General features: G+C 37.1%; 1 protein-coding gene across 1 annotated transcript in view; it reads left to right on the top strand.

Annotated features, from left to right (window-relative positions):
• LOC135076739 (immunoglobulin superfamily DCC subclass member 3-like) overlaps positions 1-27,697 on the top strand; it is a 132,542-nt gene that overhangs the window by 75,671 nt on the left and 29,174 nt on the right. Inside the window, exons 2-3 of the mRNA XM_063971160.1 lie at positions 24,385-24,541; positions 25,327-25,445. Coding sequence (XP_063827230.1) covers positions 24,385-24,541; positions 25,327-25,445 — 276 coding nt within the window. The remainder of the gene's footprint in view (positions 1-24,384; positions 24,542-25,326; positions 25,446-27,697) is intronic.

Here is a 27,697-nt window from a genome sequence, read left to right as displayed (position 1 = left end):
CGAAGCCGAATCGTATATAATAACAGAATGGGTTTTGGAGATCACTCGGGGTTCCACTTTTATAAAATACCTACATATTGCATAAAAATAACACGAATCATGAGTTTTCTTTTCACCATTTACATCTGACACGAGATAACAAACTCCTATCTCCATGACTACCGTCGTAGTCTATGCCAAAGACTACAATATTTTAAGCAAGAAGTTTCAAACCTTAGCGGCTACAGTAACCCCTGGGCCACATACATCGTGATAACATTCGGTCGACACCGGAACGAAGTCTTGCGATTATGCAAAAAAGCACCGTATTCTAGTGCGGCTATATCACGTTCAACCGGGGTTTTAATTCGACTAAAGTCCTGACTAAAGACTGGAAGAAAATACGCCGCATTGTATGAGCACTTCGTGTTCGTTAAAGCGGCTTCAGATCTAGAGCCTACATAGTTTTCTTTAAAATAATATCCGCAAGTAGCGCTGCATGATCTTTACAACAAAAACGGCAATAGTTATTAAGGTGCCAAAATTATATGATTACTTTGGCACGGTATTATACACGTTCGAAGATTTGTCATTTTCATTCATTTCATCATCATCATCATCATCATTTCAGCCACAGGACGTCCACTACTGAACATAGGCCTCCCCCAATGACTTCCACATCGCACGGTTGGTAGCGGCCTACATCCAGCGCCTTCCCGCTACCTTTATCAGGTCGTCGGTCCACCTTGTGGGTGGACGTCCCACGCTGCGTTTTCATTCATTTATTATTTTCTTAAAGTGCCGGAAAAAAAATAGTTTCTAGCTGTCCCAGCAACTTCGCCAATAAAAAGTTGTCTTGTCTTATCTTTAAAATCGTAATATTAATTTCTGAACGTATCCCGTTTGACACCTTATAATATTATTTGACATAGCTGGCTCGGCGAATTTCGGCAAATTAATTTTGATATTGCAGAATATGACTTTTGATAGGTTTATCATAGAATTCGACGGGGATATCCTCACGGAGGAAGTTCGAAAAATGGCGGAACAAGATCTTATAATAATGCAAGGCCGAAGCTGTAACGCGCGTGCTCCTACGTGTAATCCGGCGAGTATACAATAAATAGTAATGTCTGGTAAATAGTGGTAATACGTATCGTTCGTTCGTTCGTTTCAGCCGAAAAGACGTCCACTGCTGGACAAAGGCCTCCCCCAAGGATTTCCACGAAGACCGATCCTGCACCGCTCGCATACAGGCACCTCCCGCGACCTTCACCAGATCGTCGGTCCACCTAGTGGGAGGCCTGCCCACGCTACGTCTTTCGGCTCGTGGTCGCCACTCAAGAACTTTCCTGCCCCAGCGGCCATCAGCTCTACGAGCTATGTGCCCCGCCCCGTCTATGTCTATATGCGCTACGATTACAGGGTATCATTTTGCATAGTCGCAAGACTTCACTCCGCTGCTGTCAAATCAATGTCGCATAATGTTATCGCAATGTGTGTGGCCCTTGGCCAAATCACAGAAGCCTATGCGAAAAAAGAGCACTTGAATGACAATGAAAATCAGGGTTACCATTTTATAAGATCTCCTCACTATTGAGGGTAACAAAGTAACATTAATAATCTAGCCATTAATTACATTTATTACCTATACGAGAAAGTAAAGCAACATGCGGTTTTATTTTAATTTGTAAAATATTTGTAACAGTTTGTTCTAAGTTTAGTTTTACAACAGTATTGCAGTTTCAGCTGTCACTGTGAAGCTTTGGGAAAATAAATAAATAGAAAAAATATTAACATAAATATTTATTTAAGTTTTTATGTTCATTATCATAATATGCCAATTTAAGTTACACTGTGTGTCAGTCTTTGACACTAAACAAACTCTTCAGTTTAATAATACCTACCTACAGGGCGTTTTTATAGTTACTCTTGCTGATGAAACAAGAAGGGTTGATTCTACTACTGAAATACAACTACTTTTCTTACAGGACCAATATCAAATTCTCAAAAAAAATCACATTACTCGTGATGGTGATAGTTTCTATGGAGAGGTTTTTTTTATATTCGGTCTCTTGGGATAAGTTATTCCATTTGAGCAGTAGAATTAATCCTTTTTATTTGATCACATGTAAAAATAACACAAGTGTTTAGGAAAACTTCTTCTTTGGTATGGTATCACCACGGAGTTATAATGGCGGCAACTCTGTATCACTGACTTGTAACTTTCAAACAGTATGAATAATAAATAAGGGCACCACATTGGTTTTCTTTCTGAAAAAAGGCTTTCACTTTTAGTACTATTTCATTGAAATAAAAATACAATAAACGCACAGAAGACTGAAATTGAGTCAACTGACGTGACATTTATAATTTGTTGACATTATGACAGTTTGACAAGACTAGGGATTGAAAAAGTTTTAATTGAAAAAGTAAAATGACAATTTATTAAAACGATTCACAAGGATATAATCGATTAAAAATATTTATAAAATGTTCTGATACTTGCCTGTAGCGATTATCCAATCCTGGTTTCTACTGAAAAACTACCTCGTGGCAAGATTTTAATAAAATAATAAAATCTTTATCTTCTCTTTCACAATCTATAAAAGTTCATTTGGTCTATTATTATACATGTGCTATGAATGAGGGTTTTAGCGATTGAAAAATTCGCGAGATGGCAATACGTAGACGCGAGGTCCAAATGCTGCATGATTAGTGGATTTTGACATATCTGTCAATGTCATGTCAAAAATTACCAATCATGCAGCATTTGGACCTCACGTCTACGTATTGCCATCTGGCGGATTTTTCAATCGCGAAAACCCTCATTGGCATAGATTATGAGAGACTGGGCAACTATACTAGGTTGATATATGTTTCTCTCACTTCAACTGGCATTGGATTCAACATCGGATTCTGACACTTTTACAGTTATGATACCATGAATATCAGTTTATGGTCCTAATTATTTTTATTTTATTTACGACCTTCGATCAGTTGGACACTTTAGATAGCTTCTTGTAATAGTGTCAATATCTTTTTAGCTTTTAACGCAAATCTAGTCTTCAAAGCAGTTTAATCGATTTATTTTATTGTCAAAATCGATATTTTATTGTCTATGATGGCCGCAGGAACATCACTATACATGGACTCCCAGCAATAAAGTACGGTAATGCCTCGTACAGATTTTATCGGCAAAAATTATGGAACTTGATAGGTTTTAGACCATGCCACGCACCAAAACGTCCGGAAGTTGTAATAGTATTATAGAATAAACGTTAAAAGACTTATTTATTTAATTTTTCAATGCTTAAGTGTCCATTAGAATGAAAGGGTGCTTAATGTATTAAAAAAATTAGAAAATAATTATGATGGGTTAATGTTTTTGGGCGGTTTTTAGGCGATTTCTGACAATGTCCTTTGTGTATGAAGTATGTCTGTTACCTGCATGTTTTATTGCATTATGATTTATAACATACTCATCAAAAGGAGCTTTTACACGACTAAAAACCTGTTAAAACCTGACTGGACACTATTGTACATTAGATGCGAATGCTCTTGGTGAGAAACCACCTTTAACATTAAGTACATATGTACATAATGTATATTTTGTCATGAGTATAAATATGGCGATGTGCGTGAGCTAAACAGCATGTATCGAATGTCCGGTGGGCAATTAAAATTAAGGTTAAAATACGTTAAGATATGTGTTGCTTAATTAATAATAAATAAGCAGTAAGGAATGGAGCTATTAACTCATTATAACATTAATTCTCCGTAAATAAGAACTTTTTATGGAGCTTTTACACGTAACAATTGTTTTTTAATTGTGTTCAGATCCGTTATTTAGTTCATACATTTGCTGTTGTGCTAACTAATCGTCGTAAATGTGATGTGCCCACTTGACTCAATTCAACGTTTTCAAGTTATTTTATAATGTATTTTGAGCTGCGACTCTTAACCCTAGAAAATTTTAATAATATCAATGTACCTATGTGATCAGTTTTGTCCTTTTATTCTCAACTGTTACTAGAGCTACGACCAAAGTATTTATATACTCAGAAGCTTAGAGATTTGAGCCAGTAAGCTCCTAAAACCATGACTGTTTAAAAAGTTCAAAACTTTAACTTAAACAGATGACTCTACTTTAAGCGTTCATAAACTCCATGTATTTCAATTAAATGTAAAAAAATGTAGCGTTAGATTCATAATACCTACGTTTGTAAAGTAGGTAATAAAAAAACGTTAACTTGTAATTAAAACACATTAAGATGGTTCCTAATTCGTTAAAACATCGCTTTAATTTGTTAATTCTGCCCCTTGTTAGGGTCGTAACGACAGTCGTTAATGCGTTGCAATATTGTAGTCCTACTAATATTATAAACTAGCGGCCGCCCGCGACTTCGTACGCGTGGATCCCGTGTTACCGGTTCAATTTTGCAAAATCCCGTCTTAGTGAGCATGAACCCCCATGCAAAATTTAAAACCCCTAGCACTTGTAGTTTCTGAGATTTCGTGATGAGTGAGTGAGTGAGTCAGGACCTTTTGCTTTTATAGATATAGAAAATGCGAAAGTCTATTCAAAAAACAAAACCCTCCTTATAGAGCAGTCGGGTAAAAACTACGGAACGGATTTTGATGAAACTTTATAGTATTATTGTTTATACATCAGAATAACAATAGGCTATAATTAAAACGATCTGTAAAACGATCTGTCTCAAGCTAAATTTCACGCAAGTAAAGTAGTTACATATTTTAAGATGTATAAGTAGAAGTCATCTCCAAGATCATTGTTGATTTTAAATTGAATGCCTGCATTTAATTACTGAACTACTTATATTCATTTTATTACTTCAATAAAAGTTAAATACGTTTGCCCAACGGTTTTATAAGTGCATTGATAATTACGTTGTGTTTTCTTTACTAATAAGCTGTTTATGAAATTCTTGGTGGTCTCATAATTTAGTTTTAAATATAGTCTTAGTTTTGAGCTGTTATTATTTTTCAATTAACCTTAAAGGCAATTATGCCTACTACATACTTAATGATTAAGGGCTGTAATGGTAGAGCATTGGAAAGAAGTGATAAATGAGTTATATAATCAATAATATGTATAAGATCCATGTTTTGGAAGGGTATTTCGCATATACATATCCCAACTAATATTATAAATGCGAAAGTAACTCTGTCTGTCTGTCTGTCTGTTACGCTTTCCCGCTTAAACCTCGCAACCGATTTTGATGAAATTTGGCATAGAGATAGTTTGAGTCCCGGGAAAGAACATAGGATAGTTTTTATCCCGGTTTTTGAAACAGGGACGCGCGCGATAAAGTTTTTCTGTGACAGACAAAATTCCACGCGGGCGAAGCCGCGGGCGGAAAGCTAGTAGGGTATATATATTATTTATATATATAGGTGGTTATGCAATGAACGATTGAGTATTGAGTATTTCCAAGTAATAAAGTTTCAAGTTAGTTTTGGCTTCATTCATCATCATCATTTTAGCCATAGGACGTCCACTGCTGAACATAGGCCTCCCCCAATGCTTTCCACGTTGATCGATTAGTAGCGGCCTGCGTCCAGCGCTTCCCTGCTACCTTTACGATGTCGTCGGTCCACCTTGTAGGTGGACGTCCCACGCTGCGTTTTCCGGTACGCGGCCTCCACTCCAGAACCTTGCTGCCCCATCGGCCGTCAGTTCTGCGTAGTTGGCTTCATTGCATCTCTCCAATCCTTCTGGCCAAAGTGGGGAGTGTGGGCCAAATCCTCCAATTCCATCTGGTAAAATAGAGACGATCATTCTCCTGCAGTGGATACTAAATGATGATAATGATCATTATACTTAAAATTCTCATTGAATACCTATCGTAGAGTCAGCGTCAAATAGTTCGTGTCGCCCAAAGTATCCAGAAAGTTCGCAACACAGCTTTGTTACAATTGGAATAAGGTAACTATTTGACGCATATTAGCATATCATATTATTTTATTACATAACTTATTAGTTGATTTCATTGAATAGTTAATAAATTGCTAAATGCATGTTAGATTCGTAAAAGCAATTGATTAGTTGTATCATGCTCTTCTAACCATTGAGAAACCACATTAGTATGAATTAAAAAGTATCATAATGCCCAATGAAGCGAGCAAGCTGCAATGCATAAGCTGCGAGCTAAATTGCATGTTTACTCTAAATGAGAGCTCATCAGGATCATTGACTGCAAGCGCATGGCGTCATGCAATACGCTTGTGCGCAAACGACGCAGAAGAGTTAACTTGGTTGCAGTTTGGTTCTAATGGAAGACATTTTTTAAAGATTTTTTCTTAGAAGAAATATTAGTATTTTGTGCAAAACAAATTACTAATCAAGTAGCCAAACTAAGCTTGTGTTAAGAGTAGGTTCACCACAATAGTTGAGCGGGATTTGAACCAGCGTTTCCTCGGATCTCGAGTCGGCCAGTCGAACACCTTTCACCGTTCGGCTACTATCGCTTCAAGTACGAGTATTAGTAATTTGTATTACACAAATTATTAAAGTCCCGTTAACCCATACAGCTAAGCTAAATTAGCTTAACACAAGCTTAAAATTAAATTTGGGTTCATCACAATGACGGTGACAGGATTCGAACTATCGACTCTTAAATCGACAATCTAACACAGACACTATTGGGCTATGTAGCCTCAAATTCAAATAGGTTTTTTGTAAACCTCGTATGACGTATAGAGGTCATAAAAGAAAAATAAATATCAGACATGTTTTGCTACAAAATAATTTACACAATGAATAAAACACTTTTCATTTAAACACAGACTGCACGTGGTTCACAAAGACAAAGCTTTGTTTAGAATATTTTAACATGATTCTATTTCGTTACGCAACTACCACCTACGCAATATGCTACCAGTCACAATAATAACGTAAAAAACCTAGAAAATAAAAGTATTATGTATTCCATATTAGATCTCACTGAATGACATGGTAGAAACTGGATGAGAAACCGAGAGTACTTTTGGCGTTTCTTGAAGGAGGGAGCTAGGTAATATCCAACAATGAACTATCGTTAAAATTATGATGATTCTTCCCACTGTACCTATATGATCTCAGATTCCTATCTATCCAGACTCATATAAAACTTATTTATTTTTTGGAAGTAGGCTTTTAAAAAGCGCTTTTACACAACTGAATCAAAGGCCAATGAAACGATTATAAAATCAAAAGATTTTAAAAAAGTAGCATTCAAGCTTGAAAATAAGAATTTTAAGAATAAGAAAGTCTTTATTCAGCTCAATATGGTAGACAGAACAAAATGTAATTGTTTTGCGGAAACAAATGAAAGCAATTCATTAAAAATTACAAGGAAATATTTTTTAATAACCTGCGAAGGAAGGTTAATACGAAAAGATTAACCTTTGCTAGCTTCGGGATTAGCCCCAGGAGTCTGTATTTATCATCATTATGAAGGTATAGGCCATTGGTGAGCACGAGCTTCCTCTATTAATCTTGCCAGATTGGTGTGGCCATATAATGGAAACCTTTATCGGTCCCTTTTAACTGGGAAACGGTCATTTAACGGTTAGTAGTTTCCACTCAAGAATTTGGGACATAAGACATTTAATCATAAAGAAATTAAGAAATTTAATTGCTTTAGAATCATTCAAGCTCCTACGAAGTCGAAAAAATCTTATTTGAATCTCCACACTGGTGCTAGTAAGCAATTAATTCCAGTTAAAAATCATAGGCTCCTTAAGAGCATTTGACGATTTGCAAGTACTAATTTAATTAGTCTAAACAAATAAAGATAATTTGATTTTTGATTTTGATATTAGGAATATAGTCATTGAGATCAAGAAAGAGTCATTCCTCATGTTAGTGGAGAATCATAATAAGTTGCTGATAAATCTGTTACAAACAGAAGGCACTATAAGTACACCACATTATCAGCTTATCCTTTTGATCCACAACGCTTATTGCTCGAATTCTCTTATCCTCAGAAGTTGTCTATCAAACTGACAATTTGCTGAATGTGTCAGAAAGAAACTTCGAGGGCTTCCACACAATATTATGCCGAAAATACATATGTAAGTGTAGGTATACCATTGTGTTGATATTTAAGGCTCGTGCACACAGTCACACGTTCGAGAGCGTAGTAGAATGTCAACGTGGCGGGAAGTGACGTTTTCCCATAGAATAAGCTTCTCCTCCTCCTCCATAATCCTCCTTAATCCTTCTTTGCTGGGAAATTAGAGAAGATCGTGCTCTTACAGTAGATACTATATGACCCATATCACCAGACACTTGATCATGATGATGATAGCCGTTGTTTTCAAACTCTATGGAGTCTTACGTTCCCACTCTATAGTGTGCTAGAACCTTTAGCAAATCTATTTGTATTCATGCTTTATTGCCTGTTTATTATGATGCGCAATATGAAATCGTCGGAAGAGGGTGATACAGCCCATTTCAATGACATACGCTTTGAATTTGACAAATAATTATTACGAACTAGCTTTTGCCCGCGGCTTCACCCGCGTGAAATTTAGTTTGTAACATATCGTCATAAATTATAGCCTATGTGTTATTCTGGGTTATAAATAATAATACTGTAAAGTTTCATCAAAATCCGTTCAGTAGTTTTTGCGTGAAAGGGTAACAAACATCCAGACATCCAAACTTTCGCATTTATAATATTAGTAGGATACGTTTCTAGTGCCGATACGAGATGATAGAGGGAGAGGAATTTTAAAGCTTACTTAATTTTTATTTTATTTATGTGACGCTGCAACGTTGTCCAAAGTCCTGCAACATTTGTTTGATGCGGATCACGTTGCTAGTTATTATTTATTCCAAGAGTGATGGAACGTGTCACGTTGTCTCCTAAAACTTTTCACTTTTTTGCCCAAAATGTCGAGGCACAAGCTTTACTTTGTTTTCAGTATAATTAACGTTATTACGTATGTAATATCAGACTTATTTCAGAACGAATTGATCCTTCTATTTTTAGAATCATACGTCGCCGTCTATATTTGTTAATCTAATACGCAAATTACCTCATCCTGTTATTGATCTCCTGTAACGTTTCGTTCGTTCAGACCTTATTGGCTGTCTGATTTGCAATCGATCTTAGCACGAAGTTGTCCCCGTAGTAATTAGCCCAACCCTATCATAGACAAGGAAGAATTCGCGCACATTCTCAATAGATTACGTAATAGCAAATTGCGGTTCTTTGGCACTTAATGCGAATATCCTGCGCGTTGAGTCCGACCAACATACCAGCTATCCCTCTCACCACAGCTGCTGGATTCCGAACCTACATGCTTCAGAATAAAGTTGGTTATCGCGCGGCGGCCGTATCAAACGGCATTCAGCAAAATGCACTAATAAAACTATTCGTACATTCCGCTGTTGTGTGTGTGTGTTGCATTCTTCCGCCCCGAGAACTCTCCAGGCATTGATGTAGGTCAGTATTCGCGTGCTGCTCGCACTTATGGGTGGGCGTGGTTCCGTCCTGCTCTAACCGGGACCGGCGTAGGAATGTATTGACCAAGTTTGTAGCATACAACCAGTTATTGCGTAGTGTAATATTTGCGAAGGGAATAAGCAGGTGAAGGGGGATCCGAAGGCATTCTCAAAGGATGACTCAGCACTCAAACGTTACGAATTACGAAATTCAAAACTAGAGTTGTAGAGAAAAATCGATTAAAAATATCGATTTTGGACCTAAATGCGTCCACTCAAAACTGGATTTTAAGTTCGTGTGACCCTTTCTCTCTTCTGTGTGTGAAAAGAGACAGGCTATTGATATGGCCTAAGATACACTGAGTAACACAACTTTAAATCGTAAAACCTTTCGCAGTAGAACATTAAGATATTCTATTGATGGTCGAACCACGTTCTATGCAGCTGACAAAATTATGATTCATTTGAGGAAAATCAACTGCATATAAATCCAAAGTAGTTTTATTACATATATCATTTCTGTTAATGGCCATGGTCATGGTTTTCTTAGACTGGATACTAAATTATTTCTTTGTTTTAGGAAATTGGGGGCTTAAATCAACGCGATTGTCCACTAAAAGATGATAATAAGTTTCGATTCCAATAACGGCATCATGGAACGGTTTTTGCATGATTACATGGGCCATGATGACAACGTACTACGACGGTTCATGAAACCTGATACTGTCATCAATACTATAATTTGTTAATCTTACTAACAAAGACCTACCTATGTCTAAATAAGATTTACACCTAATTGTTTTATTCTGAGAGCCAATTTCACCGGTTCCAAGTTTTCTGATGTAGGTATACTGATGTAACAAACATGATAGATTATCTTTATTCAAGACCTTAGAGACCAAAAGTTGTAGATTTATTTGACAAATAGGATTTAACAAGGCATCACTGACTGATAAAGTTCCTATCAGCAATAGAAACAGGTCCTAAATGATACATAAGTATGTTTAACCACTAAACTACCTATCACTGAAAGAAGATCTTTGTTTAACTATTTCTTTGTTAATAGAAATAATGTTGAGATCACTGAAACGGTGTTACCGTAGTTTCAGTAGTTTAGTCTTATTTACAACATTGGTAAGCGTGGCGCGGGCTTTACTCGATTTATTACCGCCCACGTTCCTTGTATTTATGTTATTGTGTCTGTTAGGAGAAACATAGTGAGAGTTTCATGGTCACTAACAATTTGTGTTAGGGTGGGTTGCACCATATTCGTTTAACTTTGACAAACGTCAAACATCTGTCAAACTCCATACTAAAAACGTCGGTTATCGCTATAGTTAAGGTCAAAATTAGGTGGTGCAACTCAGCCTTAGAAAACTAACAACTGAGTTAGACCTTTGACGATCCAAAGGCTGGCCTAGGCTGAAGCTAGGCACTTTCCCGGAGTTTCCCGGAAAAAAGAAAGAAAGAAAGAAAGAGAGAAACATTTATTGCCATGGACATCACAAAAGACAAAAGAGGTAAAATAAAAAAAAAAAGCAAATAAGACAGAGGTGACATAAAACATACAATGAATGAGCAAGTAAACAAAGCCACGACGCTGGTTTCAATAGGAAAAGCGACTTCAGTCATATAATTTATAAGTCACAAGGAAGTGAAAATGCAATGAAAGCCGATTGTCAAACACGGAATTTAAGATTTAACATTCTAGCTTACAGGAAGAAATCAAGTGACTTCATCAATTTTCGAAGAATTTCTGTGAAAAGCCGAAAATTAAGACTGATGAAAACACGAGCATAAGCTTGTGTCAAATTCAAATTCAAATAGTTTATTCAGTACATAGGCCCATTCAAGGCTAGGACACTTATACACGTCCCAAATATAGCTTGCCCTACCACCACTTCGGGACAACATATGGTCTGGTGCTGAGAAGGAGTAATCAAATAATTTTGAACGCGTTTGCTGTCAAAATCGATAAATCGTTTATAGAGATGTAGAGTTCGTATTCCGAGTGCTATTTACCCTTTAATTCTTAAAGGCAACACGAGATATTTTATTCAAAAATGTACCCTTACCCTCATGTGATCCCCTCCCGTGGGCTGGACCCTCGGCATCCGAATTTACGGGAACTTATAGTGATGTGCTGAATCGATATCTTATCGAGCACCGTCTTGAGCAGAGATTAATTGACCGTCAAATGATAGTCTTTTTCTATTTAGAAACATTGAGCGCAAAGTTGATAAAACTTTGCGCTCTAAAAGACATCTATCTTTTATCGTAAAAAGATGGAGGCCTTTTTTGTTTGTAATATTACAAACAAATATAATTATTATTAAATACTTTAAAGTACTTTTTATTGGGCTTGTATAACATTTTGTTTTTTGTTTCTGTCAAAATGTACGACCTACAATGCTTTAATTTGCATTCATACAGCTTACACATGCAGAAAATAACGTTGGAAATAAGCAATACACTTTTCCTTCATACCAAACTAAGAAGATCATTCACTATGGCGATAGATGGTGGATAAATAAACGCACATAAACCTCCATGGCTCTAATCTGACGTGACATATCTACCGAATATTTGGAATATTCTGTTTTCGGCGTTCTACAAACAACACAACAACACTAATCATGATTTGGCCGTGACCGCTAGTTAGCTGATTAGTAGTTAGTCACCTACTACTCGTAGGCCTAATTTGCTCAGCTCATTACAAACTGTAATTCTTGCTTGATGTACATGATTACTGGATTTCTTACAATACTAGTAAAATTGATATTTAGAATAAATATCATTTTCAATTGATATGATTAGTTATTTTATGATGTTTAGAAATTGGATTAATTTTTGTGATTAAATAATATTTGGATTATCCCTTCGATTATACCAGATTCCCCGCACTAGCCGACTTATTGATTATCCTGAATATACAGTCGTAACAGTATGTATCTTAAAAATGTTAACTGTTTTTACATAGAATGAGGATTTCGAGGGTCCGAACTCCGCGGAATATGTTTTTAAATTAAATACACTCAGTATTTGCTTTAAATAACCCAAGCTTAATCCTGTTGAAAAATTTAATTCTCTCGTGTATATGAATGTGCGTGTCATCAATCTGGTCATACAAGGACGCTTTAATAACAAAATCGGAACGTGACGACCGTGAAAAGAATGTTTGGAGATATCATGTGTCGCCTTTTCTACTTTAGGGTGCGATATAGACGTAAGCATTTGGATCTAGGAATTTTGGCAGCGGCTACTTGTAGAGACTAGATTTTTGTTTTGTTTTGATCTCATTTCTTCTAGTTGTCTAGTTGGGATTGGCTCTCCTAATCATGTTTCTGTTCGTTCGTTCGTTTCAGCCCACTGCTGGACAAAGGCCTCCTCCAAGGTTTTCCACAATGCACGGTCCTGTGCTGCCCGCATCCAGGCTCTTCCTGCGACCTTTACCAGATTGTCGGTCCACCTAGTACAGCGGTTCCCAAACTTATTTAGTCTACTGCCCACTTTGAGAATAAATTATTTTTAGTGCTTCCCATTTTTGTAGTCAAGAGTCGAGCTCAGTCGGTGTCAAAGAGTCCTCCTAGTAGATGACGCCTCCCAAGCCTCTACACAACGTCCCGATTTTTTTTCTGGGTTATCGCCCACTTTGGGAAAGACTGCTAGTAGGAGGCCTGCCCACGCTACAACTTCTAGCCCGTGGTCGCCACTCGAGAACTTTTCTGCATGTTTCTGTAAAGATGGTAAATTGTCCCTAGGAAGCGGTTTTTAAAAGCATTGAAGTTATTGCGCAAGTCAGTTATTTGTTAGTGTCACTTGTGGTCAAATTCTTCAACTGTGTCATTTATCAACAAAAGATTCTTAATTTGCAGCCATTAACTTGCATACTAGTGGTCTCAAACCGCTACTCATATTTTATAATAGTCATTAAAAGTTGTAGAGATCATTAACCCATTAACGCAGCGAAAACTTGAATAAAGTTGACAGGAGCTTCAACAAAACTTACTACGACGTAGTACTTATTATTATTTTGTGCTACGACTACGTAACACCTTAAGGGTGCAGGGCTTCGGAGGGCGTAATCTCTCCCGGGAAAAGATTATTTTTAACCTACGTAAGTTAAAAAGGCTTTTCTATATCCCCCGAAAATCGCATACACTCAAGGCATAAATACCCCAGCTGTGAGTGGGGTGGCGTCCAAAAAGGCATTGTGTCCTATAATTTTGTTGTTATAAAAAAAAAAAAAAAAAAAAAAAAAAAAAAAAAAAGGTATAGTTTCTTTTGTGTTTAGAGATCGTAGAGTTATGTTTGAAGAAGATAAGTCACAGTGGTGGCACCTGATTTAATAAACATCATAGTTGTTGTCACACCCTAGGTCAGTGCTAGACGATTGTGAATAAAGGGAAACTTATCCAAAGTCCAATATAATTATCTGCGGCAATCCGAATAGTCACTAAGTCGATCCGATAGGGGTGGAATGTTGTAATACCTTTTGATCTGATAAAATCCCTTGCATGGAGGGTGACCACTGACCCCTCCACTGAATGATGGGTCAATTTGTAGCACTTATGTTAATAACTAAGTTAGGTATTGCGTTTTCAAGTAACCTACATTATTTGCGAATCCCAATTAAAAATCCATAGATTTGCTATTGTACACTTGTACCGTGACTTGTATGACACGTACATACTTTGTTAGTGGTGCTAGCACACAATATAAGCAAAAGCTTGTAGACTTGAATTACTTTTGTTACAACTACTTATATCCCTTTCCATAGTTCAAAAATGTGTCTTGCATTCGTGCACGATTTCAAATGGACTTATTTACCGGGCTTTTATCCGGCACAAAGGACCAAAGTGCCGGTTGAGCCGTACAAGCGACCAGATTAAAGTAGCCCGCGAGAAGGGTTCGGCTAAGTGAAATCTATCGTACTGGGCATCGCTGGGTTAGATTTGGCTTAAAAAGGACTCTATTTGGACGTTTTCCTGCGCAGTTGGGTTTGTCAGGTTTTATTGGAATGACAATAAAGACTCAATTTAAATAGCTCTAACCGTACAGAGTATCTTAATATCTTCAAACTCACTTATTCTACATAATTGCATGGCATCATCGTGTTGTAGGTGAGGCAGTGCCTCTTCTGGCACGCACTGGCGGTATTATGTAATTAGTTAGCACCTGCTGCTACGAATTCCCACCATATACCAGCTAGGGACTGGAATTCGTTGCCTTCTGCTGTCTTTCCCGAAGACTATAATCCGGGCCTTTTCAAGGCGAGAGTGAATAGGCACTTACTGGGCAAATATGTACCATCCTAGACTGCATCCCAATTAATATCAGGTGCGATTGTGGTCAAATACCTGCCTTGTTAAGCATAAAAAAATACTCATACCAAACTTCCATATAATTCCAATATTCTGTATCATCAATATTTTGATATTTGTCGCTGACTTGGAATATTGGAAGTTTGTCTTCCAGGAATTGGCGGACCATCAAAAACTGTGTCATGAGTTTGTTACTCTCCAAATTGCCCTCGTGATTTTCTCTTCGGCATCTGTTATAGCCAATAAACGACCGCCAAGTATCGCTCAGAACTTCTGGGCACGTTCTTCGAAATACAAGCTGGAGTGGCGATAGCTAGGCCTAGAGAAAAACTGTAAATATCATAACACGTATGAGATATCCAAGACAGGAATGTAAAGTGAAAAGTCCTGGAAGGCCAATTATTGCACTAGTCCTACTAATATTACAAATGCAAAAGTTTGGATGTCTGGATGTTTGTTACTCTTTCACGCAAAAACTGTTGAACGGATTTTGATGAAACTTTACAGTATTATTGTTTATAACCCAGAATAACATAGGCTATAATTTATGACGATCTGTGACAAATGAAATTTCACGCGGGTGAATGAAGCTTTTGCCCGCGGAAAAGCTAGTGATCTATAATTCCTATTATGAAAGTCCTAGAAAACAAAACTCTTGTTTGGAGACATCTATTTTGGGTTTGTTTGAGTAAAACCCAAAATAGATGTCTCCAAACAAGTGGTTTTGTGAAACAAAGCATTGGAAAGGTCAGATCTCGAACGTTTTAAAAAGTAATCAATTAAAACACTTATAGGCTTTTTAATAGATTAGGTATTTTATCAAAAGTTTTTTATTTGAAATATGATTAGAAAGAAATTAATTAACATAGAAACAGCATTGATAGCGCGAAAACATTTTAAAATGCAATAAAAGCAATTTACTTCACCTGAGAATTTACGTGATAATAAACTTTAATGATAAAATCTACGAAAAGCTTACTTCACAAAACATACGTGTTTGGAATTCTCTATTTGCTTTTCCGCATACAAACCTACTTTTTTGGTATCTCTGTGTCAATATTATGCGGAACAAGCGTAAAATACTACTGCAATAGTGACACAGAGTTTGAAAAAACGCAGTTGGAAAACGGAGGCGGTCGTCACGTGGGTAAGGAGAGTGCGAGCGAGAGGGCAGAGTATTTACTCGCGCGCGAAGGGGACAACAGTAGTAGCCTTGACCTGCGCAGTAGATGGGTACGCCCCTGCGCCACGCGGCCGGTTTCGGAACTAGAATAATGGCGCGCAAAATGATGGGAAGGATATATTCTTGGAATTGAATAATCTGATATGACCCGCATTACGTTGGATGTTGCGTGTTAAAATAATATTTTTAACATTATTTCGGATAGCAGAATTATTTAAGCTCGTTTGGGCGTATGTTCGGATTCTATTGTGTTACATAATGTCGGGTACAAACAAATACAATCTAAAGAGCGTTTTTATACATGTAGAGCTTAGCGCGGGGCGTAAAGTGGACATAAAAATGCTTAACTATACAGTGTCCCAGAAAGTTATAGCAGGTGATATTTAGCAGGTAGAGCTTCACCAAGGCTACCCTACTCCCGTCTTCTATGAGATAATACGGTTTTTTTTATGAAGACTTTTCTAAAGTTACTTTGACAAAGTCCTCGTGGATTTTGCGATCACTTACGCGGGTGTAGTGTGTCAAAGGTTGCAAAAGTTTTGACCCTTTAAGAGGACGACCCCACTAATCCCTGCGGGTGTGAAATACAGGTTAAACTTTTCTTGTGGAAAAGTAAAATAAATGATACTTCTGGGTCTGTTTTATCACTTTTCAGTTTGTCCTAGTGCTTTGCTGATGATAGAGATCAAAATTGACAAACGCTACATAAAACCTTAGAAAATACGGAAATACGGCGATACGAGTAGGGCGTAGCCCTATAGACATTTTTCTCTTAAAAAGATGTATTCACATTATCAAGCACCTAAATAAAGGTCTTAGGGCCAATATACTTAAGGATTCCAGATGGGCAGCTCTTTAACGAAGTCTCGACCGTCTTTACATTTAGTAGGTAATTAACTAATTGATAATGCTACATGAACCAAGCAGACCGATCCATATTCATTATTAGACTGTAATATTTCTTAAGAAACGTTAATATATATATTAGTTGGACTATGTTTTGTATGTAGTAGGTACCTTCGGGTCTATTCTATAGTAAGATAGTGTTCTTTGAAGTTCACATTCTATAGCTAGACGTGGACCTGGACATCAAGAGGTGATTCCAACAATGAAAACTGTACCGGTAGAGTTCTGATTCTTATCTGGAAATTTTATTATCTCTTTGGAGAAGGAATATATTTAGTAGGTATAATACTAACCCACTCATTGTAAAATTGATGGTCTTAACGCTTTCTCTATCTGCCTTCGACATATATTGACAGAGGCACAGATTTCAAAATAGGTAATAACAATTAACCAAAGTTTACTTGCCTGAGGCTAATTTAACTTGTGTTGTGAATTCAGCTCTGTGAGTCATAACGTCTATTTGTACATCTATTTTCTAATATTTAGAAATAATAATTTCATTTTATTACTGTAAAATATAAGCAAAGAATTTGTTTCTAGGTGGGAATAAGGCTTTGTTTTTATAATCATCCGACGTCCTTCAATTTCCTGGAATTTATTAATCGTTAATGTCAAGGCTCAATCCCTGAAACCGTAGAGTTTTTGAAATTTCTGCTGGCATGAAATATTTTAACATCCTATTAGCTCAGGGCGTGAAACAAGTGAAGTATGTCAGATAAATTAAGATAAAAATCTGCATGCCGTTTAATAAGAATGAAATAATTAGTTACAATAACGCCATCTTTGTCATAAGTAAATTAATGGAAAGTACCTACGAGTATTGCTGTTGGCAATAAAATATAGGTATTCTGTTTTAACAATCATTTTTTATGCGTATAACACTACACATAGGTACCTACACAGTATAATATAAAACATTGTAGCTTGACCTGTTCAAAATAATAGAAATACAAGTTGAGATCTTCTACTACATTCGTTACTTATAGGATACTTGCGAATTTCCATTTCGGCACAAATTTTGAATAGGGACGACTGTAATTTATATGCATAAAGAGCTGTCGAGTGTTTCCACAATGCTTTGCAAGTCTAAAGATTTGTTTAGGAAATTATTCACGGGAAAACATTTTTAACGAGTTTTTGTTGTGTGCCTTGGTGATTTTTAAAAAGAAATAATCCCTTATTTATCGTAAAAACGTCGTGAAATGGTGAAATGAATCGTTTGTTACCATTATCCCAACAATTAGACCTTTTAGGGACTAAACTGTGTAAGTCCTGGGCCCTCCCATAAAAAATGAGGGTAGGCTTATGTTCTAAATACATAATTTGGGTCTTATCGGCGGGGGCAACAGTCACCCTGTATTTTACAGTTTATTTGATCTCACCTCGTAAAATCTAAGGTGGGTCCGGATCGGTTTGTAGGATAATATCCGTATTTTATATTGAAGGCTTATCCTGGATAAAACCAATTCTCTTTGTCACATAATTTATTACTTCATCTTTGTGTTGGAGTCGATAGTCAATTCTTTTCCATTTACATTTCATTATTTTATCCGGGGCAGCCTAAAATTAGTCCAAAAATGGGCGAATTCATGGCGATGTGACTGTAGATTCTGGCTACTGCTGGGAGGGTAACGGTCTAACAGGAGGACATATTATTTATGAGAGACTAGCAGTGAAAAGACCCATGAAATTCAAAAGACAAACGCCCCGCATATGCCCCTTAGACCTTAAATATTTGTTTTGCTATCCAAATTATTCCAAATTATGCGCTGGATGTAGACCGCTACCGGACGATGTGGAAATCATTGGGGGATGTGCGTCTGCACACATCCTATAGACGTATGGTATGGTGGACGTCCTATAGCTGAAATGATGATGATGATCAAAATTAAATATTGGGATGGTCAAAGCTACCTAAGCTAAATAAAAGCTTGCAAGTTTTACAGCCTAAGAAAAGTGTTTTATTATCAAACTGACAGTATCTCCCTCAACATAAACTAGGTATACCTATCATGATTCATACTGGGCAGTCAAATTAATGATATTTGCCAAAGAACACAAATCCACTTCCATGAGCCCATAAAACAATATGTAAACCAAAATCCCACAGAATAGGAAAACGCTAAAATTGAAACCGAGCCAACGCAGTGAAATATTATTAGTCATTATCTTAAGTGGCTAAGTATGTATTTTATTATTGGGGCAGAAGTTTTGTCTTATCTTACTTGAGTTTAATAATAAACAGTAAACACATTGTTAACACACGTCATTTTATTTTGGCGACAAAAATGTATGCTACATATGTGAGAGATTTTTTACCTTTGACGTTATAATTCTCTATCCAATCTCAAAACTATAAGGTCTAGCTAGGTCTATTCCACTTTGATCACCTGTGGCTTTGATCTCCCAGGTGATACAGGAATAGACCTAGCTGTCAACTGAGTCAGTGCTTGACGTATGGGAGCGGCACGGAAGCGTTTTTGAAACGTCAAACGTCAGTGATACGTCAGATATGCTTCAGATTTGTATGCTCTGTCAGGTCATGTCAATGTCACCCCAGGCACAGGTGTGCCGCTCCCATACATACCATTGCGATTGCGGTCAAATACCTGCCTTGTCTATCTAAAATTATATAAAAGGAGAAACTGACTGACTGACTGACTGACATATCAACTCACAGCCTAAACGGCTTAACGTAGGCACTTGAAATTTGGAAGGGACGTAGCTTAGGTACCGTAGAGGTGCACTAAGAAAGGAATTCCCGAAATTCCCACGGGAACGGGAATTAGCGGGAAAATCCTTTTGTATGAAAAATCTAAACCGCTTAAGTTAGACGCTTGAAATTTGGCATGCAGGTACCTTAGTAAACTTAAAGCTTAGTTACAATAGGATATTGCAAAATTCCCACGGGAACGGGAGTTAGCGAAAAAAATATTTGTATGAAAAAATCTAAACCGCGTCAGATAGATGGAGGGGGTAAAACGGGATCCACGCGTACGAAGTCGCGGGCGATCGCTAGTCTTACATAAAAATACCTCAGAAAGTGACTCAGTTATACGCTAGATCTAAACCAGATTTATTGTGCCATTAAAAAGCTAAATACTCGAACAGTTACAGTCTTTTATACAACTTGTATTCATAAATCAACAAAAGTATAAATACATCGGCCACCATCGAGAGCCATTCTTCATATTTACGTCTTGACCTCCGCGTTGTGCGAGGAACACCCATTAGTGTTGGGATAGCTATCGATAGTATCGCCATGTGTAATAGTATCGATATTGTTGATAAATAATTTTGAGCATTATTAATTGGCAACTATGATATTTATTTATTTATTTATTATCATTATTGAGCAATTACATATTTGATCCAAATGGCGTCCGAAATCCTCTTTAGGTTATTAAGTACTTTGACAGCATCCATTGTTTTTGGCTAATCTATACTAATACGAATAATCTATACTAATACCTCTAGTAAAGTTTGTAAGATTGTAGTGGGTAATCTCTGGATCTACTGAACCGATTTTGAAAATTCTTTTATCAATAGAAAGCCACATTAAGTAAGAGTGTCATAGGCCCCAATTTACCCTGAAAAATGAACTTTCTATGTCAAAACGAAATTCACTCGGGCGAAGCCGCGGGCAAAGGCTAGACTGTGTGCTATTATAAATTACAATACTTTGCCATTATCGATAGTAACTTTTGCTCAAAATGCCCTATCGATAGTATCGCCATGTGCAACAGTATCGATACTATTATTTTGGCCTTAACTATCGGTAAGCAACACTAACAGCCATTGAAATCGTTTCCCCTATTCCTCCCTTCATCCTCGTTTGTTTTTGTCCTACTTCTTCAATGACCTCTAAAATAACAAACGAGATCTTGACTCAACGGCGCAGTTACACAACACCGGGTTTATAGTATTACAGGGTGTGTAATACAGGTTGGCGAAAAATTACCAGTTCTCATAATGAGTTGAAATCCTTTGGAATTCCATCGCGGATATTTTCCAATATTTTCAAAAGAAATCTGTAGTTCTTTCTTGGATAATTTTCAATATTTACAAAAAAAAATAGTACACTGCATACTGAAAGACTCAAAATTAGTAATCAATTAGATATCATGTCTTAATGAAAAATATATTAATCAAAGGCGGTTTTATCGTTTCCGGAAAAAAGTACTAATTAACCCTTAACTGGTATCGTAAATTGGACATACGTAACTGGTATCGTGGGGGCCGCGCGGCCCCCATACTATGTTTGCTTCTAGTAAGCATGTTTTACCTATATACTTGAATAAATGCTCATAAATGATAAATGTCAGGCTTGTTCTATGTAATCATTTAGTTTTTATTGTTTTAAATCTTCTTACTTACATACTTCAACACATTACATAATAGTAATAACTTTTTACGTGATATTTTTTTAACGTTACAAATATCTATGAAACCTATCGTTTAGAAAATTATAACCAAAAATATTATTATTTTAATTAATCCATAATAATGTGAACTTAATAATAAAAAACGTTTTAATGTAATGTTTAATAAAAATAATAAGCATTTTATAAAAATAAAAACATAAATATTATGTTGACAAACATTAGCAGGTGCTGGTGGATTTGCAGACCACTTGTATTTATTTTTTCATAGTAGCTGGATTGACTAGGTCCTAAAACATCTTCATTTTCACTCTCTGAAGAAAAAACTTGAAAATCAAAATCAATATCCTCATTATCGACCGAATATTGGTTATTTATTGGGTCTTCACAATGACCTATAATTTTATTATCACTATATCCTTCTTCTGACATGCTACTAATCACAAAATTTGGAATCAAAAAGTTCGTTCTAGGTATCTTCTAATGTTTTATCACTTATAAGCAATAAATACTGCAAAAAACAAAAAAAAATTGCCACGAAAAAAAAAACTAACGTAACTGGTATTGTGGGGGCCGCGCGGACCCCAACACGTGCATATCTTCGTCCTGGTAAATGATGCAGTGCTGAAACGCCTGCACCATACGCGAGTAGCGCCGAAATGAGAATACCAAAAATTTTGGCTCCCCACGATGCGTAGCTTCTTAGAAATCAAAGAAAACGTCATGCGTGGGGGCCGCGCGGCCCCCACGATACCAGTTAAGGGTTAATCTGGAGTAATTAGAAAGAATTCGATGTTTGCCAAGCTGTGTTCTACACCCTGTATACGCCATCTAAAGGTAAGGCTATTTTTAGTTCTCCACCGCTTGAAATACACCAGCATTTTTATCTTCAAATTAAGGTAAGTAAGGGGTTTATTTATTTACATTATTAAAAATATACCTAAGTCTAGATTAAGGATATAATATTTTATCGACTAGACCTGATTCCGTATTCTACATTGTGTTCAAAGCAGGAGAATTATTTTATTGTTTAAAGTAGTTAAGTAGAAGTTTCTATTCAGTTTTTCTATAGATAAGTATTTATCGTGAGAGCTACGCAAATTACAGAAACACTGTTTAAAAACTACATTATTTTAATAAATCCATTTTGTCTTTAAAAATAAACAAATAAATAGTGAAACAAAATGCTTAGCCTATAATTTATTTCAAATACCTAGTCAGTTTCAAATTCGTCGTACAATTTCTAACGTAACTTTTGCAACTAAGCTGATGTAGCTGAAATATAATAGCTAATGATCAATTAGAACTGCAATCACAGCTCTTTCAACCACATTACTTTGCTTGTTCCCAACGAGTCACACCCAAACAAGTAACCCTGTCACTCGTTGGGGATAAAAATCTCATCCAGTCACACCGTTACTCGATGGGACATCTCTTAAAAATGTTTTGGCCCAACGAGTCGCACTGTAATTCGCCAGTGTGGCAGCTCATTAACAGTGCAGCCAGTACAGTGTGACTCGTTGGGACAAAACATTTCAAAGCGATGTCCCATCGAGTAAAGGTGTGATTGGATAGGATTTTTTTTCTCAACGAGTAAGGCCCAGAACACACGGTGAAACGCAACGAGGGTTTTCGCGATTGAAAAATCCGCCAGATGGCAATACGTAGACGCGAGGTCCAAATGCTGCATTTGGACCTCGCGTCCAAATGCAGCATTATTGGTTATTTTTGACATGACATTGACAGATATGTCAAAATCCACCAATCATGCAGCAGTCAGACCCTACATCCACGTCCCGGACCAGTTTGAAACCGGTTTGAAATGGTCGCGTCATGACGTGTGATCTCTCAACGGAATCTATGGTAAAAACTTAGATGCAACTCAAAAGTTACTAGAAGTTGCAGTATCGTTGCAATTGCGTTTCACCGTGTGTTCTGGGCCTAACAGGGTTACTCGTTTGGGTGTGACTCGTGGGGAACAAGCGAATAACTTAAATACGAGCACAGTTCTGCGGTCTGCCCCATCAATCATTCCGTGTTTACTGCGCGTCAATCTCGCGAGGGGCATAAATGGAACATGTTAATAAACCAGTTCTGACACAATAAAGTGATACAACACTGTATTATAAACAGAAAAAATACTGAAATAATGTTGTAAACATGGCTCTATTTGAAACAACAACATTGGTAGCTGTTGTAATACAGATCTGAGATAAGAACTTATCCGAGGATAGAAAAGTTTCCTACGACTAACAAGCATGTTGTGACACATTTTTTCGGTGGACTGATGATTCTCAATTTGACTACCATTAATTAAGGCAAAATCATCAACACATCGATGAACTAGAGAACTGGCAGCAAAAGATCTTGCTGCTTAGCGCACCTAGGGGATCTTATGTCAAGACGATGGTTGCTGCTGAATTATGATGATAATGGTCCAGGATCAGAGAAAAACTTGCAATGTGTAGCTATAGCTTAACAGCGTAGTAACACAATTAGTTAATAGCTTCTAGCTACTCCAAAGAGATTATAATTTTGGTCGATAAACATAATTTAGAAATTCACTGTGGATTACTTAAAGCTTAGAGCAAAGACATCTATTTTTAAAAATGTATGCTTGATACAACGTTTGACATAGATAAATTACTGTGTAAAAATATCCATCAGATTAAGTAATAGAGTACTCAAATAGTTCTGAAGTAACTGCGTGGTACGCTTAAATATTCTCGCACTCAGAAAAAAAATAAAGATACCGTTATTTCAATTCTATAATGACCAAATTAAAGGCACTATGATCGTGTTTATACAACACATAATTTTAATGACTACCTATTACGATTAGTAGGTTTTGTAGGAAGAATGTAAACACCGCCTTTTGCGTCAAAAAGTCAATAGTTTTTTATTTTAGCCGCTTGTGGCGCCACTGTATTCTCGATTTTATTTTGTCTTCAATAAACCGCGTTCTAAATTATTTAACGCTTTTACTAGTTTATTTCCAATAGGTTTCCTCTATTCTATAGTATTTTCAGTCTCGTGATTTCATTTACAGAATCATAAACATTTATGAACACAAGACGTTACGGAACCAGGTCTAATCAGTATCAAATCTTGATTTTCCAATATTTTGTACTCATTATCGTTTTCCACCCACAGATGATCATATAACGTGGCTGACGCCACCCCGCGGCGCGGTGCCTTGCGTGGTGGCGGCGGCGGAGCGGCTGCAGTGGCGGCGGCCTCCTCCACCCTTGGAGGAAGACAGGCCGAGGGCGAAGCCCTACCGGCGGAGGGGCGAGGAGGAACTAAAGAGGTACGCGTCATTTACGAACTCCTTAGATACAAAATATAAAAATACGATGATGCCCGTTTTCACCATCAATCCCTAAATTATAAGTGACCCCTTTAGTAACACATAACAGGATTTTTTTTTACAAAGGGGACACTTAAAAATTACGGATCGATGGTGAAAACGGGCATGAGACAACCAAAACTAAGTTTTCTATAGCCCGTAAATAATGAAAATAGCTACATTTTGTGCCTGTTTAATTATGTAAGTTCGGATTTGTGAAATAGTCTGATTTTGACATCATTCACCGCACAGCCAAGTCAAATCATAACCACAACTTTGACGGATGACAATAAACTCCACGTTGGGCGCCAATATTATACAATCTAAATTCCTGCTGTTTGTAAAAAGATCGTTACAGTATTATTGTCAAATCTGCATAATAATAGCAGCAAATAAACTATTTGTGAATTTTTTGGTACATTTTGGAAAAATAATGCTGGATAAAGTGGTGGAGCTTTAGGTGGATAAAGTGGCGCCCAACGTGGTGATCCAATTTTGCTTTTATTAAACCACTAGCTTCCCGACCGCGTCGCTCGCGTGGTATTTTTCAGTTTTTTATATAACCTATGACACTCAATGTAGCTTTCTATTGGTGAAAGAATTTTTTAAATCGGTTCAGTAGATCCCGAGATTACCCCTTACAATTTAGCAAATATAAAAACACACAAAACTTTACGTCTTAATAATATTATAGTATAGAAAACAACTTTTCACAATTACCTCTGTAACATGTTTTTTTTGTCCAGATTAACAGATGGCGTGGAGGTGACTCGCAAGAGGAACGGCACCGAGGGTGTGTACCAGTGCGCGGTGCCGCACCAGAAGGGGGTCGTGCTCGGCTACCCTCAAAGATGGAAGTTTGCTTGTGAGTACTAATATTAGAACACTACCTGCGCCCGCGACTTCGTACGTGTGAAAACCCGTTTTTGCATCATTTTTCATTGTTGCTCTGCTCCTATTACTCGTATCGTGATGGTATCGGGTTGGGTGATCGCCTATAGTCTTCCTCGATAAATGAGCTTTCTAACACTGAAAGAATTTTTCAAATCGGACCAGTAGTTCCTGAGATTAGCGCGGTCAAGTAAACAAACAAACAAACTCTTCAGTTTATAATATTAGTATAGAATACCTTCTAGAACTTTTTTTGGCTTTAATAGTCTTGCTGCTGTTGTTTTTTTAACTGATTTTTTAACTACAACGAGGAAACTATAACGCTCGCATTCACAAACATTACTATGAAGTCTCACAGTGCGGGTGGACGCACAGGGTGACACACGAACCAATCACAAAGGTCTAATCAACGCTGTGCGTTCGATTTGCTGCTTCACTTAAACAAACATCGTTTGTGAATACTAGACATCTCACAGACCGAAAAGAGTAGGAACAATAGATATTAAAATTATAATATAGCAATTATAATGTAAAAAAATATAAATTAATATCAAAAACATTGTGATGTCACTGCCAGAAACACGTCACGTGTGGTCGAAACTTTAAATACACTTCATGGGTGATTTATTTTCCTTTGATGGTTACCAGCTTGTTTTTAAAAATGTAAAGCCAATTTTTACTTAAGTAATATTAGTTAATGCAGGTTTGTTTTGTTTGCTGACGTCACGGCTTACACGTGTACATTTAAAATACCTATTTAGAAATACCACAGCGGTTTTAGGAATATCGATAGGTATAATGGGAATAAACAGAAGCAAACATTTCCTTTGTTTGAATTTTTATTAGATCAAAGCATGTCTTCCCGGAAACCACCCTTGTGTTTCCTCGAAGACGGTGTTGGAAATTGGAATATTTCATCAAATTACTTTATTTTAGCGAACAAAATTAATGTTGCGCATAATTGTCAGCTCTACGAGCACATAGCTCGTGACGACCGCTGGGGCAGGAAAGTTCTTGAGTGGCGACCACGAGCCGGAAGACGTAGCGTGGGCAGGCCTCCCACTAGGTGGACCGACTATCTGGTGAAGGTCGCGGGAGGCGCCTGGATGCGAGCGGCGCAGGACCGGTCTTTGTGGAAATCCTTGGGGGAGGCCTTTGTCCAGCAGTGGACGTCTTTCGGCTGAAACGAACGAACGAATATAAAATGTGTTTCGTCAGAGTATCCATAATCTTGGCGACATGTAGGTAATATTTGGTATTATCTATCTATACTAATATTATACGGGAAGGTAGCAGGGAAGCGCTGGACGCAGGCCGCTACCAATCGATCAACATGGAAAGCATTGGGGGAGGCCTATGTTCAGCAGTGGACGTCCTATGGCTGAAATGATGATGATGATGACTAATATTATAAACGCGAAAGTAACTCTGTCTGTCTTGCTTTCACGCCTAAACCACTCAATCGATTTTGATTAAATTTGGCATAGAGATAGTTTGAGTCCTGAGAAAGGACATAGGATAGTTTTTATCCCGGTTATAGAAACAGGGACGAGCGCGGTAAAGATTTTCTGTGACAGACAAAATTCCACGCGGGCAAAGCCGCGGGCGGAAAGCTAGTTTGAAATATAAGAGGTATTGTAATATATCGTATCTTATCGTATTAATACTTTAATGACTTCGCATGAAACTTGGATTGAACATATATTACAAAGTAATCTACACGCCGGATCTTGGTAAATTAAAGACATTTGAAACTGATAATCACTTGGAAATGTTATATGGAACGGGTATTATTTAAAGATACCTCTTACGACCTGTACCATTTAAGTACTCGCATTGTTGGTAGACGCAGCCGTTATCACAAACGATGCTTGCTTAGTGAAGCAGCAAATCGAACGCACAGCGTTGAATAGAGTTCTGTGATTTTTTCGTGTGTTACCCTGTGCGTCCACGCGCACTGTGAGACCTCATAGTAATGTTTGTGAATGCTGTGATACGGGCGAGAGTATACGTATGTATAGTAGGTATGTACCTATAACACATTGCCGTTAGAGTAGAGAAAAATAATGATGTATTGACATCTTAAGTACTCAAGTCATGGTTTAGCGATAAATCATCGGGTATTGACTACCCTCCGTTATGTTTTTTGCGGGATAATGATTTAGGCATATTATGAGGAGTACATTGCCTTCAGCAATCCTTTCAAGATAAGGTTTGGCCTGGTTT

Source organism: Ostrinia nubilalis, chromosome 12 (assembly GCF_963855985.1).
Source record: "Ostrinia nubilalis chromosome 12, ilOstNubi1.1, whole genome shotgun sequence".
Lineage (NCBI taxonomy): Eukaryota > Metazoa > Arthropoda > Insecta > Lepidoptera > Crambidae > Ostrinia > Ostrinia nubilalis.
This window is presented reverse-complemented; position numbering and strand designations above follow the sequence as displayed.